The following is a 15,591-nucleotide window of genomic DNA, read 5'->3' as shown; positions in this document are numbered from 1 at the left end:
CCTGAACTGTTGAGACATGCACATTTAAAGGGACAGTTCACCCAAAAATACTCACCCTTATGCCATTCCAGATATGTATGACTTTCTGGAATGGCATAAGATTTTTTTTAAAATATCTAAGCTCTGTAGGTCCTCACAATGCAAGTGAATGGTTACCAAATTTCTGAATGTCCAAAAAGCATATAAAGGCAGTGTAAAATTAATCCATAAGACTCATGTGGTTAAATAAATATAATCAGAAGCAATATGACAGTGTGGGTGATTTACAGATCAATATTTAAGTCCCTTTTTACTGTAAATTCTCTTCTCTGCGCAGTAGGTGGCGATATGCACAGAGAAAGCGAATTTCCAAAAACAAAGAAGAAAGTGAAAGGGAAAGCGAAAGAGGGGATTGATTTTTAAGCTGCTTTTATATGTGTAACAAAGGGTTAAGGTTGGGAAAGGAGGAGGAGGGAACCGGACAACCATCAAAATAATGTTTAATGAGAAATTAAAACATAAACACAAAACATAAACGCACACTGCTACATCCCACTGTATTTATCACTCTCCTTGGCTGATTAGCCCAATTGGGGGCCAGCCATGCATAGTCATTGTCCGGCCCCGCCCTCCTTCTCGTCACAATATGCTTTTTGAAGCTTCGAAATTTTGGTACCCATTCACCTGCATTGTGAGGAAGTACAGAGTGGAGATATTCTTCTAAAAATCTTAATTTGTGTAAAGCAGAAGAAAAAAAAAGTAATGGGATGGCATGATGATGAGTAAATGATGTTGGAATTTTCATATTTGGGTGAATTATCCCTTTAACACTTGAAGAATGGAGAATAAAAGCAATCTTGTTTGGTTTTCAACATTGATTTATCTTTAATTTTTTAAAAGATTGTGCATATTATGACACCACTTCTGTAACAACTGCTGTGATGCATATTTTTACATCTGAGATGCAATAAAATATGCTCCTTCTATGTCTACCTTTATAATTATAAAGGTCTAGAACAAAAAAAATATATAAATAATCTAAAATGTTAAATAACATAAAACTTTTAACCAACTGCTCTCAAGGTCATTTTAGTGACCTTTTATTTTTATATTCATTATATTAATATATTTATTTTTAAGTCAATTCCCCCTTACATTCACACAGATTCCTTCGCAGAGTAATCACACTATCACAGGTGAACTTAATCACATTACTATGGACATGTTTCACAAACATATCTACATTTTTGTCCAAATACCTTTGCCTTAATTTTAAACAATACAGTATATTTATTGTTTTATAATTAAAAACAACTAAAACATATTTGCTAAATATATATTTTTGAATATTTTTGGCTAAATATATATTTTTTTTCTTAGTTTGATATTGTGTTACAATAATGCACATTATAATTTATAGAATGACATTCACACTGTTAAGTGTGGCTGAAGTCTCCAAATAATTTTTGGGGCCACCGCATATAGAAAATATGCTTTACTACTTTAATAATACATTTTTGTAATATAATTTTTGAAAGTAGCTGGTTAATTTCTGACCCTGGTGAATAGATAGGTGGGATGGGTGTGTGGGTAGGCAGATGAATGCATGGATGGACACATGGATGAATGAGACTCACTGTGTGAACTCTGAGTAGAGAGCCGGGAAATCAGTGTGGGCAGACACACCAGTCCTCCTTGACCAAGTGACAACCCTGCAAAGGACGACACACACATCAATCAGACAGACTGCGTAACTGTGCATGTCTGTGTATACACATAAAGAGGTCAAGTCAAGTTCATTGTCATTACACTCATTACAGTCAAAAGTGAGCTGAGAATGAAATATAGCACCAAGAATGGTAGTTTTAAAAGGGCCTGGTATTCAGGCAGAGGAAGAGCTGCTCTGTAGAACTAAAGCTGCCGGTTGTTTCCATTGAGCAAGAGCTGCCTGTGTTTACAGTGCAGTGATGCGATGTATTAAGTTGTTTTTGTACTCACTCTTGCAATATAGTAGGGAAGATTGTTTTTGCAGCTGGGACAGAACAGCTCACAGTCAGGCAGGCTGAAGCCGCTGTAGGGACAGGTCGAACTTTCCTCTTTGACCTCAGGGGTATCTGGACAACTGATGGAAGAAAAAAAATCTTTAGGAGTAGAGTCATTTCACACTTAAAGCACTTTATAGATAAAAAATATTCATATAATTTTTTTTATATTCAATTAAAATATTTAATAGTGATTAATCTCACATTTCTTTATGCATTCTGGTCCTTTTAAAGAAAAGAGAATAATATGCATAAATTATGGTTTCAGTAGTAACACTGCATATGTAAAAACTAGACACTGGACAGCTACATTTCAGTTGCAGTGCTCTTTATTCATATTACTCACACACACACACCAAAAAAAATGCAAAGATGGAAAATGCAAACACTTGAAAATGTGCAATATAACAACTTCCCACACTTTATGGACTTGCATGTGCACAGTTGTTTTGTCCACTGGCCTACTGTCCACTGATGGGCTTCTCATTAATGTGTGTACAAATGACAATTTGTCTCACTCGTGGGTGATATTTCATACTTGTTGAGCTTCAATGTTAGTTAAATTCCATCAAACAAAAAGTGTAAATGACTTTAGTTTTGTTAAACATCACATCTGGGTTTAATATCTAAATAATATTTCTGGTAAGAGGGTTTTTCTCCATCATTTACTGATAAACAGGAGCTATAGGACTGTTGCGTGTGTATCAAATGCATTGGTGGGTGTAATGAACAGTGACACTTGATGGTGTTCTTGAGCACAGTCCTGTTCTGACCTGTCTTTTGCAATCATACAAAACAGAATAAACCATTTAGTATGTCTAATAAATGTGTTAACTTTGTTTAAAAAAAAGAATGTTTTTTTTAATTGCTTATACTGTACCACATACATTTTGAAAGCCCTAATAAAATACCTCACTGAAGAATAATATAAAAGCAACTAAATATGTTGTAGAAGTTTATATAATGTCTTCTATTAGTACAAGACACAGATGAACCCGTTTATAGTTGGTTAAAATGATGAACTAAAGAACCAGACAGACTTTTGATGTTTTATTTTAGCAAAGGAAAGGAAGAATATAGAAGAGGGAAGAGAGACTGAGTGTCTTACCGAACCATGGCCTCAATCTTTTTCTTGTATTTGACATCTATCTTGTTATGATATTCTAGTCTCATCAGCATTGAGGCAAAACTGAAGGCAGAGTACCTCAGTCCAGCATGATGGCATCAATAAGTGCTGAAGTGAGGATGGGAACAATGTCTGTAGGCCATAAACACACAGAGAGACAGAATCAGCGAGCGAGAGAGAGAGAGAGAGAGAGAGAGAGAGAGAGAATGTATGTAGCACAGTATGTATCCTCATGTCATCATATGAGGAAGAGAGGCTGGCCACTCATTAGAGCTCTATTGAAACTGCTATTGTACATTTGTTTCTTCACTTTCCCATTGCTCTCTGTATTTTACTTTGTCATTTGTTTTGTTTTGAATATATTTTATTATCATTAATATGGTCGACCTCCACAATTTTTTTTAATGATACCAATATATATATATATATATATATATATATATATATATATATATATATATATAAAACATATTTTCCCCTTTTTTCAGGTCAAGATTCTGAACACAGGCATCAAATAGTTATAATTAATGTGTAAATACACTAACAAAGATTTTTAACAAGACAATTTTGCAGCTTAGTTTAAATAAAGGGTTTTCTTTGGATATTTTCATTAAGTTAAAGGTCTAGGAGTTAAATTTCATGTACACAAACATGGAAGATTGAACTCTTTAATTCCACTTGACCCTTAAAGCGATGTGATAGGTGTGGGTGAGAAACAGATCAATATTTAACCCTCCTATTGTGTTCAAAATCTCCATAGAGTTTTAAGCTTATAAAACATTCATAATGCAATTGTTTTGATCAAACACCATATTGTAGCTCATTGTAATTTCTAAGCTGTTCATCTATGTAAATGTTTTTATTAAAAACATTTCAAAATATATTTAAACTACAGATAAACCAGTATAATACATGTGAAGATATATTTTTTATCAAGGTTTATATGAAATTTAATTTCAATATAACACTGCATAAAATTTATATAAATATTTAAAATTATTATTTCGAGTAAATCTATAGTCCTTCCATATTAATTAATGACTCATTACTCCTGAAAAACAACTCTGTAGTCAAAATCTACACAACCAAATATTTTTTTTCCAACCAAACAACATCAAAAAAATTATACAACACAACTATACAACATCTGTACTTGTATATATTGTTTTTAAACAAAATGTATTCTGTGTATTGCACGAATTGCTGAATGTCAATGTGTGATTATGCTGCAATCTGGTTCATTTTCAGATCAGTCTGTAGAGGGCGGCAGAGTAAAATGTGGACTTTTCTTCCTTCAACCCTTATTCAGAATATGCATGATTGATCTTTTGCTCTTGCCACACCTTTTTTTTTGCCAGTTTTTCCTTTTGATATAGTAATGAACTGTTTGTTTTGTCAGTTCTGTGTATGAGTGTGTGTGAGTCTGTATGTGTGTGCATGTTTGTAGAGAAGATGCAGTCCGATTTTGAGGCTAAATGCAAGTTAAAGTATTTAAAGAAAAATCTAATTCATAAATGTGCGAAATATCAGCATAATATAATGTGTAAAGCCACAATTGATGTACAAAAGATACACTTTTAACAATTTTATAAAAATTGTTTATTCTTGAAATCAAAAAACAAAACAAACAAACAAAAAACAATTATGAGTCTTGACAAACTCACAAATTTTGGTTCCTGTACAAAATGTAAGTGGTATTTAAAAATTATGATTTACCTCTACCGGGTCAAAAATGACTTGAATGCAATGACTTTTTTTTTTTTACTATCAATCTCCACTTTAACTGTCACTTTCACATTCTTCTTTTGTTTTTGGCGATTCACATTATTTGTGCATTTCACCACGTACTGGGCAGGGAGGAAAATTTATAGTAAAAAAAAACTTAAATATTGATATTTTTCTTACTTACACCTATAATATCCCTTCAGAAGACATGGATTTAACCACTGATGTTCCCTATCAAAAGCTAAATTTTGATGCTGCGCTGATTTAGTGCTTTGGGAAAGTCTTTTAGAAGTAACCAGCTGTGAATATGTGTGCAACACATCAATGAAATTGACTAGAATTTATAGCCTCTGCCGGTGACATCATCAGGATGCGCCGGTACCAGGGGCTATAAATAGATGCACCACAGGTGCATCGTCAGGTCTTTTGTCTTCAGACCATTCTGTGTGTGTTGTGCTTCTCAAGCCTGTCAAACATTCTACTTTCCACTGATAGGAGTTAGATTTGTTAGGCAGTGTGCAGAAATCTTTTTCTTCTTTCTTCTATCACTTAAGTGTGAAAGACAAAGAGAAAATGAGTGATAAACAAAGCAGACGGTGTGTGTTTCCTTGTTTACGCCATATGGCTGAATCAGACATACACCAGTTTTGTTTTGATTGTTTGGGGGAAATGCTGCTCTTACGTTAGAGCGGGGCGGGTTTGAGCATTGTGAGCTGCTCACAGTGAAGATGATGTGCACTCGTCTCGCTTATTTCCAAGAGCCAGCCCCCACCATTTCGTCGTGAGGCTCACAAATGGATCTTTCTGAGGACCAAGAGACGGGTTCGTCCCTCAACCAGTCCCTCGCATGATCTCGAAGCATGCCTCGTGCCTCTTCAGTTCATGAGACTCTCTTGGGACCGTGGATTATGAGTTTCCTATCTCTGAGCATGCCTCGCACAATAATAAAGCAGTTGAGGAATTGCTCAAGGTAGTTACTCATGCGGTGGCCAGACTACTGTTAGACTGGCTGCATAAACAAGAAAACCCAAACAGTCAAAATTACACGATGGCACATACATTGCCCAAAATGCATCTGTATTTGGTTTCTCTGCTCCCGGGAGTTCTGGCCAGTCTTACCTCTTACTGATGGCACCGCGTTGGCCGAACAGGGTATGTTTCGGAGAGAACATCTCTCCTCGACAGCTCGCCTTGGGCGATTCTGGAAAGGAGGGACCTTCTGTCTCAGGCGCAGGGGACGATATTTCATCCCCAGCCCGAGTTATGGAACCTTCATGTTTGGCCTCTGAAGGGTACCAACTGAGGGACACAGGGCTTTCACCTGAAGTTATCGAGACCATTCTCAGAGCTAGGGCTCCTTCCACTAGGGAAAGTTATGCCAAAAAATGGGGTGTCTTTGAAAGATGTTGCACTGCACGTAATGCAGATCCAGTTAACTGCCAGATTGCTTCAGTTCTGGACTTCCTGCAAGAGAAATTATCAGCAGGCACACACCCCGCCACTCTCAAGGTTTATGTGGTCGCTCTGTCGGCTTGCCACGCCTGATTGGCGGGGTACCACTGGGGAAACATCCTTTGCCTGCTCACTTTTGTTCTTGAGGCAATGCGACTGAGGTCTCCTGTTAGAACCAGGATCCCTTTATAGGATTTAGCTATAGTCCTTGAGGGGTCTGGTTGAGACCCCCTTTGAACGTCTAGAGTCAGCTTCTTACAAGCTTCTGACTCTAAGATGGTTTTCTTATGGCTTCTTTAAGAAGAATTGGGGATTTGAAGGCTCTGTCCATCTTGCCTTTCTGCTTAGACTTTGCCCCAAGAATGTCGAAAGCGATATTGCATCCTCATCCTGACTACCTGCCTAAGGTTCCTATCTCGACCGTATATCCGGTCACTCTTGAGGCCTCCTGTCCTCTGCCGTTTACAACACCGGATCAGAAGTTTCACAGACTGTGTCCAGTTCGTGCCCTTCAGGCTTACGTCCACCACACTAGCCAGTTATTCATTTGCCATGGGGGCCGTAAAAGGGGGGGCGGCCGCCACCAAACAAAAAATGTCACATTGGGTGAGGGATGCTATTGCCCTGGCCTATGAGGCGTGTGATCAAGCTTCGCCAGTAGGTATCAGGACTCATTCTACCAGGGGGGTCACTTCCACTAAAGCTTTGGCTAGAGGTGACCCTCTGCAGCATGTTTGTAATGCGGCAGGCTGGTCCTCTCCGCATACATTCATAAGATTTAATAGTTTGGATGTTCATGCCACTCCGGGCTCTTACGTCCTTGAGTCAACATCACAAGCTCATGTCTGAGACCTCTCACGCTCTTGTGAGCACAACTACATAATCGTAAGGGGTCCAGATATCCACAGTGTGGCTGTAAAATCTGAGAAAAAATCTAATCAAAAGCGCTAAATCAGCACAGCATCTCGGTCTGCTTTTTCAGGGAACAGGGGTTACAGTTAGTAACCCGACACGATCTTATGAATTACTATTATGCTGCCTTTATGTGGGCCTAAAGTTTTGGCCACCATTCACTTGCATTGTAAGGACCTACAAAGCTGAGATATTTTCAAAAAATCTTTGCTTGTGTTCAGCAGAAGAAAGAAAGTAATGTACATCTGGGATCGCATGAGGGTGAGTAAATTATGAGAGAATTTTCATTTTTGGGTGAACTATTCCATTTAAGTAGTCATTCATTGTGAAAGAATCTAACTTTCCTTGATATTTACACCCAATATTTTACATCTACAGCTCTCTGCTAGTAAGATCTGCATTATATTTTATTACTTTTGGCATTCTGTCTCTTTCCCACATTTGGTAATCAATAAGCTGATTGGTTAGAGCTTCATCTTTTGCCCCTACCTGTTAGACAGTCATAAAAAATGTCATCATCTCATCTTCATTGTAACAATTCTTTTCAGCAATTATTGCTACACTAAATAATCACCACCACCTGTCTACATCATTATGATCCTTACCACAATATTTCTGATTATAGCATCAATATGGTAATTTGTACAGATTACAGTTCATTATAATTATTTTCATTTTATTAACAATATAACTACTACAATCCATATATTAAAAAAAAACAATGCTACTAGTGAATTCTGGTATGAGAACTTCATAAAGAAGAAGAATTTCTATATAAGTATAAAGAATATTTCTGGTCTTATTCTTTTGAAATCTGCCATAGAAAAGTGTATACTGTTAAAATTAGAAAAAAATGAGCCCTCCTATTATCATGTTCCAATATCAACCAATGGCGATTATTAAAATTAAAATCCCTAATATTGCTCGATTATGGTCAGCAATATTGTGCATAACTATTTTTAATAAATTAGGTCAAATAATGAGAATAAACAGTCTAAAGTGTAATAAAGAGTGAATCGGTTGCTCTGTAGCATTACTCACCATATCAATAGCCATCTATATGGCCAAACTGTCATCCGAGTTGGGGCATTTCAAAAAGTGCTTCAGCGCCTGTGTGTGGATAGACAGATACAGCGAGTGTGAGAGAGAGAGAACTGAATAAAAAAATCTATTAATAAGCATTTAATGACAGAGATAATTAGCACATTCAGTTGTGTAAAGAATCCCCTCTAGAGATAATGAGCAAAGAGAGACGGGCAACCAAGTGTGACGAAAAGTGAAAGACAGAGTGCACTCAGGCATGAGAGGGAAAGAGAGCAACGTGTATACGCAAACAGCAAACGCAGGCCTTGGCCACACTTCTGAAAGAACTTTCCAGCCTGAAGATGATTCTTCTCTCCCTATAAATACAGTGCTATACTCTGGTAATCCTCTATTGTTGCCTCTGAACCTGTATACATGAACATATAACTGTATAAAAACATTATGACCATAGTGTAGTGATGATCTCACCAATGATGTAAGCATAGATCTCCATCTGCCCATGCTGCTAGGCGAGTTGAAAATCTTTTGTCACTGCAGACAAAACCAGGAATTCGATTACTGAGCCATAATCACTCAAATGCAGGAAAAAACTTTAATCACAGAACATAGAAAAAATTTGGAAGACAAAAACATTTGACAGTATAGAAATATAATAAATATTAATGAAAAATAAAATAGTGTGCAAATCACAAATGTATCTAAATTAACACCGTCTAAAAGCAACATCAGCAACAACAAAGTTTCAAAAGGGAGGCAGCATCTCTTTTACCTCCCTTAAGTTCATGTTCTCACCGAGGATCCTAAAGTATGGCATAAACATGAGAGGGGTAATGGCAAAATAAAGGCAAATTGTGACATAAAAGAATGATTTGTTGACATCCCTATAAATAGTATGATGCCTGCCTACTGTATTATTTTCAAACCAGTTGACAAATCAGCATGAATTGGTCAAACTTGTAGAAATGGACAGGCTTTACAAAGAAAAGATCTCACCAACGGACATCACAACTTTCGGTCACATCTAAATGTGAACAGCTCATGAATGAAATGATGATCTGTGAGTGAGACGGTTTTAAGCAAACACAAAGTTCAATTAAATTAAAGATAGTCTTCTGTGCCTGCGACCTCCATGACACCTATGGTGTTTACTAAGCAAGTGTTGACTAATGATCCGAAAAGAAGATGACTATAAATAATTGGCAATCAACTGGCAGTAGTAACAAATTAAAGCTACACAAACAGTATAATTGCAGAATTGAAATGTAAAAATGTTTAAAAAGCCATAAACTTGATGGGGCACTGATGTGACTTAATAACAAGTAACAGTATTATTATTAGAGCTGTCCAAATTAAGGTGTTGACACATGCAATTAATTAAAAAGTTGAATGTGCTAATTTTTCTTAATCACAATTAAAGCATTTACCGTTAATGCAACATAAACCAGCATAAACACTGGTTTGAAGGGTGTAACCTTTGCGATGTGTCCACCCGAAATCATTACACTGACACACACCACAACACACACAAAAGTGATTCAGTATCAGTGATAAAGTAATGTGGAAAGGAGCTCTTAATGCTATTTGCTGTACAAAAAAAGCCTAGATGGAACTTGTGACAGAAATCAAGTAAGTAGTCAAGCATTTTAATTACCACAGAAGCACGGCAAGTTTTAACTATTACCAAAACGCAGAATGAGATGTTTTGTCTGCAAGCGCTATTCCTGTGGAGTTCAAAGCAGCACTTGACGCTAATGCCCTGATGCGAATCAAAAACGCAGCATCATGATTGCGGTAACAAAGCGTATACCCACATTCCGCTGGCAGATTAATATTGTGGAGGATGAGAGTTTAAGATATTTAATGTCAATTGCAATGAAAATGCAAACTAAGTGGGGCTAGTTCTTTCAATTAGTCAAACTCTCACTCAGACATTGGGAAATGTTTAATGTTACTTGAATTGGTGTTATTTTAGTGCATTTTTATCTTTATACTGTGAAAGGCTTTGTATGGAACATTTTAAAAAAGCATTATATTGTAACATATTGTTCTATTTCTTTCCTAAAAAGAAAATAAATACATTTTGACAGGAAAATAAGTATATTTAGAGTCAAATTTCAGCCATTTTAAAGTCTGTGATTAATCATGATTACCTGAAAAAAAAAAAAACATGCAATTAATCACGATTATTAATTGTAATTGAATGACAGCACTAATTCTAAAATACTGTAAATATTATAGTATTGAATATACTTGTAGTATTTTAGTATTGAGGTAAAATCCCATTCCATATCATCTCAGAAACTGTACAAACTAGTACATTACGAATACATTTAACTAGTAAATTAACTTATTTTGGACAAAAAACAACAACACAGATCGAAAGAAAGACATTGCCTACTCATTTCAGAAGTCCACTAAATCCCATTGGCTAACATTTGATGGAATGAGTTTCTCGTACGATACAGACAGCCTCCTCAGGGATGTTAAGGTGCTCCAGTAGAATCTGAATGACATTTTCCCAGTTTCGTGCACTTTCATAGGCCATTGTTGCCTCTTTATATACACAAACACACAGAGTTTGGAATACTGATGGTAATTCAGGACATGATCGACAGTGGATGACACGTCATAGATGTTTTCAAGGTCTTATTTACAAGGAGTCTTGAAGGTGGTTTAAGATATGTCAATCCATAATATTAATTGGGTGTTTATGAGGCGATAGAAGTGTTTGTATTGTTTTGATACATACTTGCCATCAGCCTTAGCATACTGTAGGTGAAACTTTGGGGAGGTCACATGGGGCAGGAGCTTGGCCACCTTTGCCCTGAAAATGTTCAGTTAAAAATCTTCTATGAAAGTTTCTATGGCACATAGTGCACATGCTTGCATCAGCGATGTATTCTCTTGTTTACTGAGGTGTGAAGTTGTTTCCAGTTATGCCTTTCTCATAGTGAGCCAGTGCTTTCAAATAATCTCCACTAGAGGGCAACACAACAACATGTAACATACCAAAAAAACAATAAAACCTGCTCATCCTCCCAGAGACATCTAGTACAGAAAACAAGTGCATCAAGAACAGTAAAATGTGCATTGTGACGATTAGATGATGATTTTTTTTCATCATCTAATTTCCCCCCAACTCTCATTACAGTAACGTGGAATACAGTCTCATTCTCCTTTCTGTAATAAGAATTTTGTTTTATTCATATATACATATGGTAACATTTTACAATAGTTATATTTGTGAACATTAGTAAACTGCATAATATCATTATATTACTACTACTAATAATAATACATTTTAAATTGCATCCATTAACATTACTTAATACATTATAAACTAACATAAATAATTTTTTGTTAATAAATTTACATTAACCAAGATCAGGACCCACTTTATATTAGGTGTCTTTACCTACTATGTGTTTAAGATTTTAATACAATGTACTTAATATGTACATACACTGGCATCCAAAAATTTGGAATAATGTAGTACAGAATAACAGATTTTGTTCTTAAAAATATTGGTACTTTTATTCAACAAATTGGTATTTAACTGATCACAATGTATAGTCAGGACATTAATAATGTGAAAAATGTGAAAACAAATATTTAAAAAAAAATCAGAACTTCTTCAACTACTTCAAAGTGTTCTCTTCAAAAAATCCTCCACATGCAGCAATGACAGCTTTGCAGATCCTTGGCATTCCAGCTGTCAGTTTGTCTAGATATTGCTACATGTAGCACTTGCCATATATGTGGCTGTCTTGTCAGACACTTCTTACGCACCTTACTGTCTAGCTGATCCCACAAAATCTCAATGGGATTAAAATCCATAACACACTTTTTCCAAGTATAAATTGTCCAATGTCTGTTTTTTTGCCCACTCTAAGCTCTAACTAAAACTCTGATGTACCTATCCGCTTTTTTAATTGTACATCTGGCCTTCCACAACTCTTTCTGTCCTTGTTAGAGCCAGTTGTCCTTTGTCTTTGATGACTGTAGTATACTCCTTTGTATGTAGTTTTATGTCAATTTCAAGCATTGTATAGCCTTCATTCCTCAAAACAATGATTGACTAATGAGTATCTAGAGAACGCTGTTTCTTTTTGGCCATTTTTGACCCAATATTAACCTTAAGACATGCCAGTCTACTGAATACAGTGGCAACTCAAAAACAATGCAAAGACAATGTTATGCTTCATTTAACGAACCAACTAGCTTTTAGGACCAAATTAGCAATTTAGCATAATTTCTTAAGGATAAGGTGTTGGAGTGATGGCTGCTGGAAATGGGGCTTGTCTAGATTTGATTTAAAAAATAAAAAAAAATTAAAAAAAATCCGTTGAATGCCACTTTGGTGAATTAAGGTCCCAATTTCATTCCGAAACAGCAACATCTGTACATTATTCCGAAATTTTGGCCGCCAGTGTAAATGGCAGCAATGCCTGCATGATATTTAACTCATTCACCTTCTGTCCATGCCGATCAAAGATGTTTACAAATTTGTCATAACTGTGAATTGGATGTTTAAAATATGACATAAATAACTCTTCACTCAGATTTTACGTAACAAGATTACAATGGCTAATATTAAACCAGCATTTCTCACTCACCCTGCAAAGGAAAGATAGTTGTCAACTATTTCCTGCCATTTGTATTGTAAACACGATCCCGACCAGGACTTTTCAAAGGGACAAAACAAGAAATCAATACATTTATTAATCGCAGTCATAAAATATAATAACGCCAAAACGACATACCCTACAAAGGTAACTGTTCTAACCCTGTATTCTTAGCAGACGTATTTATATATATATAATATATAACATCACTTTATCACTTTCATAAATACGTCAATAAATATATATCACTTTAATTATTAGTATTTTTTTTTTTACAGACATTTAACTAACCATCGCGCTAATGCTAATGCTTTTCAGAAGCTAGCTGACGGTTCTCATTCGCGAGTCTACATATGCAGTCCAAATAGTCGCAAGTCATTCAAATGAAATTAGTCATATAGTAGTTTTATATATAGATAAATAATATATAAATACATGTCTTCATTTTTGCTTGTGGAAAGCTCAGAAACGACAATTCCCTGTTTGTTCCACTGCAAAGCATCTTGATCTCCATTAGCAGCCTTGTAACAACAGCCAATCAGCATTCAGCAAAGAGGACAAATTATCTTTTAGACTAGAAAAATCCTTTTTAGTCCTCAGTTAATGAGATCATATAAAAACTGCACGAACAATAATGATAAAATAATTAGCTAAATTCTTTTAAAAAATTGTTTTAGTTTGGGGCGCTAATGATACAGTTCTATTCAGCAGTCACGGAGTCTGTCCTCTGTACTTCAATAACTGTCTGGTTTGGTTCAGCTACGAAATCGGATATCAAAAGACTACAGAGGACAGCTCGGACTGCTGAGAGAATTATTGGTTGCCCCCTGCCCTCCCTTCAAGAACTATACAATTTCAGAATAAAAAAAAAAAGGCTGGAACAATCACTCTGGACCCCACTCACCATGCCCACTACATACACAACTGTTGCCTTCTGGCCGACACTTCAGAGTAACAGATTTGTATACAGATTTGTATATATATATAGACACACACACACACACACACGCACGCGCACACACACACACGCGCACACACACACACACACACACACACACAGTGCATCCGGAAAGTGTTCACAGCGCTTCACTTTTACTACGTTTTGTTAGGTTACAGCCTTATTCCAAAATTGATTAAATTAATTATTTCCCTCAAAATTAAAACAATACCCCATAATGACAACATGTAAGAAGTTTGTTTGAAATCTAAACTAATTAAAAATAAAAAGAGAAATAATAATAAAAAAAACAAAAGCCTTTTTGTGAGCCTTTGCTCAATACTTTGTTGAAGCACCTTTGGCACCAATTACAGCCTAAAGTCTTTTGGAGTATTATGCTACAAGCTTGGCACACCTATTTTTGGGCAGTTTCTCCCATTCTTCTTTGCAGGACCTCTCAAGCTCCATCAGGCTGGATGGGGAGCAACGGTGCACAGCCATTTTCAGATCTCTCCAGAGATGTTCAATTGGGTTCAAGTCTGGGCTCTTGCTGGGCCACTCAAGTTGTCCCGTAGCCACTCCTTTGTTATCTTGGCTGTGTGCTTAGGTTCATCTTTCAACAGGACAACGACCCTTCACCCCAGTCTGAGGTCCAGAGTGCTCAGGAGCAGGTTTTCATCAAGGATGTCTCTGTACATTGCTATATTCATTGTTCCCTTGATCCTGACTAGTCTTCCAGTTCCTGCCACTGATAAAACATTCCCACAGCATGATGCTGCCACCACCATACTTCACTGTAAGGATGGTATTGGCCAGGTGATGAGCGGGGCCTGGTTTCCTCCGGACATGATGCTTGCCATTCAGGCCAAAGAGTTCAATCTTTGTTTCTCATGGTCTGAGAGTCCTTCAGATGCATTTTGGCAAACTCCAGGCGGGCTGTCACTGGTGGAGCTGTTCTTCAGCTCCACCAGTGCCCCTGTGGTCTGTTCTGCTGATGCCCCCTTGGTTGGTTTTGCCAACAACCCTGTGGTCTTTCCTGCTGGTGCACCCTTGTTTTGTTCCACCAGCAACTCAGTGGCCTACTGCTCAACCATTGCCCTTGAGTTCTGTTCCACCACCACCTTTGGTTGGTTCCACAGGTACCCAGTGTTCTCCAGCTAAAACCAACACCTCACCCTGGTCTACTCCCTATAATCCTGCTCTGTTGGATCCCTTTTGATCTTTTCCTCCAGCACCTTTGTGATTTCCCTTCCTCCTCTCCTCTGGTGTTCCCTTGGTCAGGTTCTCAACCTCCTGTTCTGTCCCCGTTTATGTTTACATTCTTATTTTGTTGGTCTTGTGTTGGAAGTTCCACAGTCGGCTTTGTTTATTGTTTTGTCTTATTGTTCTGACACCCATGTCTTGTCTCTTGTGTTTGTGTTGAGTACATGGCTTTTGTTTAGGTTCTTTTGCCATGTGGTCTCCTGTTAGTTCTGTCTCAGGGGCTACCCTGCCCCATCATTTGCCTTACTATTAGTTCAGTATTTCCATATCTCTCTGAAAATGTGTACATTTGTCTTCTGACATATTTTTCCAAAAGCAAAATAATAGTACAAATGATTAATTGTTAATATTATTGATAATAAAAATAGTTAAATATTTTTGTTCTGAAAAATTATACTGTTATTTAAAATGCACATTTTGGGGGTAAATATAATGTTTTTATAAAACTTTTGAGAGACCATTTTAATGAAAATAATTTCAAATATT

The 15,591-nt window shown here is 36.6% G+C and overlaps 1 protein-coding gene across 1 annotated transcript in view; it reads right to left on the bottom strand.

Annotated features, from left to right (window-relative positions):
* glrba (glycine receptor, beta a) overlaps window positions 1–13,418 on the bottom strand; it is a 69,912-nt gene extending 56,494 nt beyond the window's left edge. The window contains exons 1-7 of the mRNA XM_052127225.1: window positions 13,341–13,418; window positions 12,897–12,964; window positions 8,749–8,811; window positions 8,278–8,346; window positions 3,130–3,279; window positions 1,978–2,101; window positions 1,617–1,691 (exon numbers count right to left, since the gene is read on the bottom strand). Coding sequence (XP_051983185.1) covers window positions 1,617–1,691; window positions 1,978–2,101; window positions 3,130–3,166 — 236 coding nt within the window. The 5' untranslated portion in view covers window positions 3,167–3,279; window positions 8,278–8,346; window positions 8,749–8,811; window positions 12,897–12,964; window positions 13,341–13,418. The remainder of the gene's footprint in view (window positions 1–1,616; window positions 1,692–1,977; window positions 2,102–3,129; window positions 3,280–8,277; window positions 8,347–8,748; window positions 8,812–12,896; window positions 12,965–13,340) is intronic.
* Between the last annotated feature and the right edge of the window lie 2,173 nt (window positions 13,419–15,591).

This window comes from Xyrauchen texanus, chromosome 5 (genome assembly GCF_025860055.1).
Source record: "Xyrauchen texanus isolate HMW12.3.18 chromosome 5, RBS_HiC_50CHRs, whole genome shotgun sequence".
In the NCBI taxonomy this organism is placed as follows: domain Eukaryota; kingdom Metazoa; phylum Chordata; class Actinopteri; order Cypriniformes; family Catostomidae; genus Xyrauchen; species Xyrauchen texanus.
This window is presented reverse-complemented; position numbering and strand designations above follow the sequence as displayed.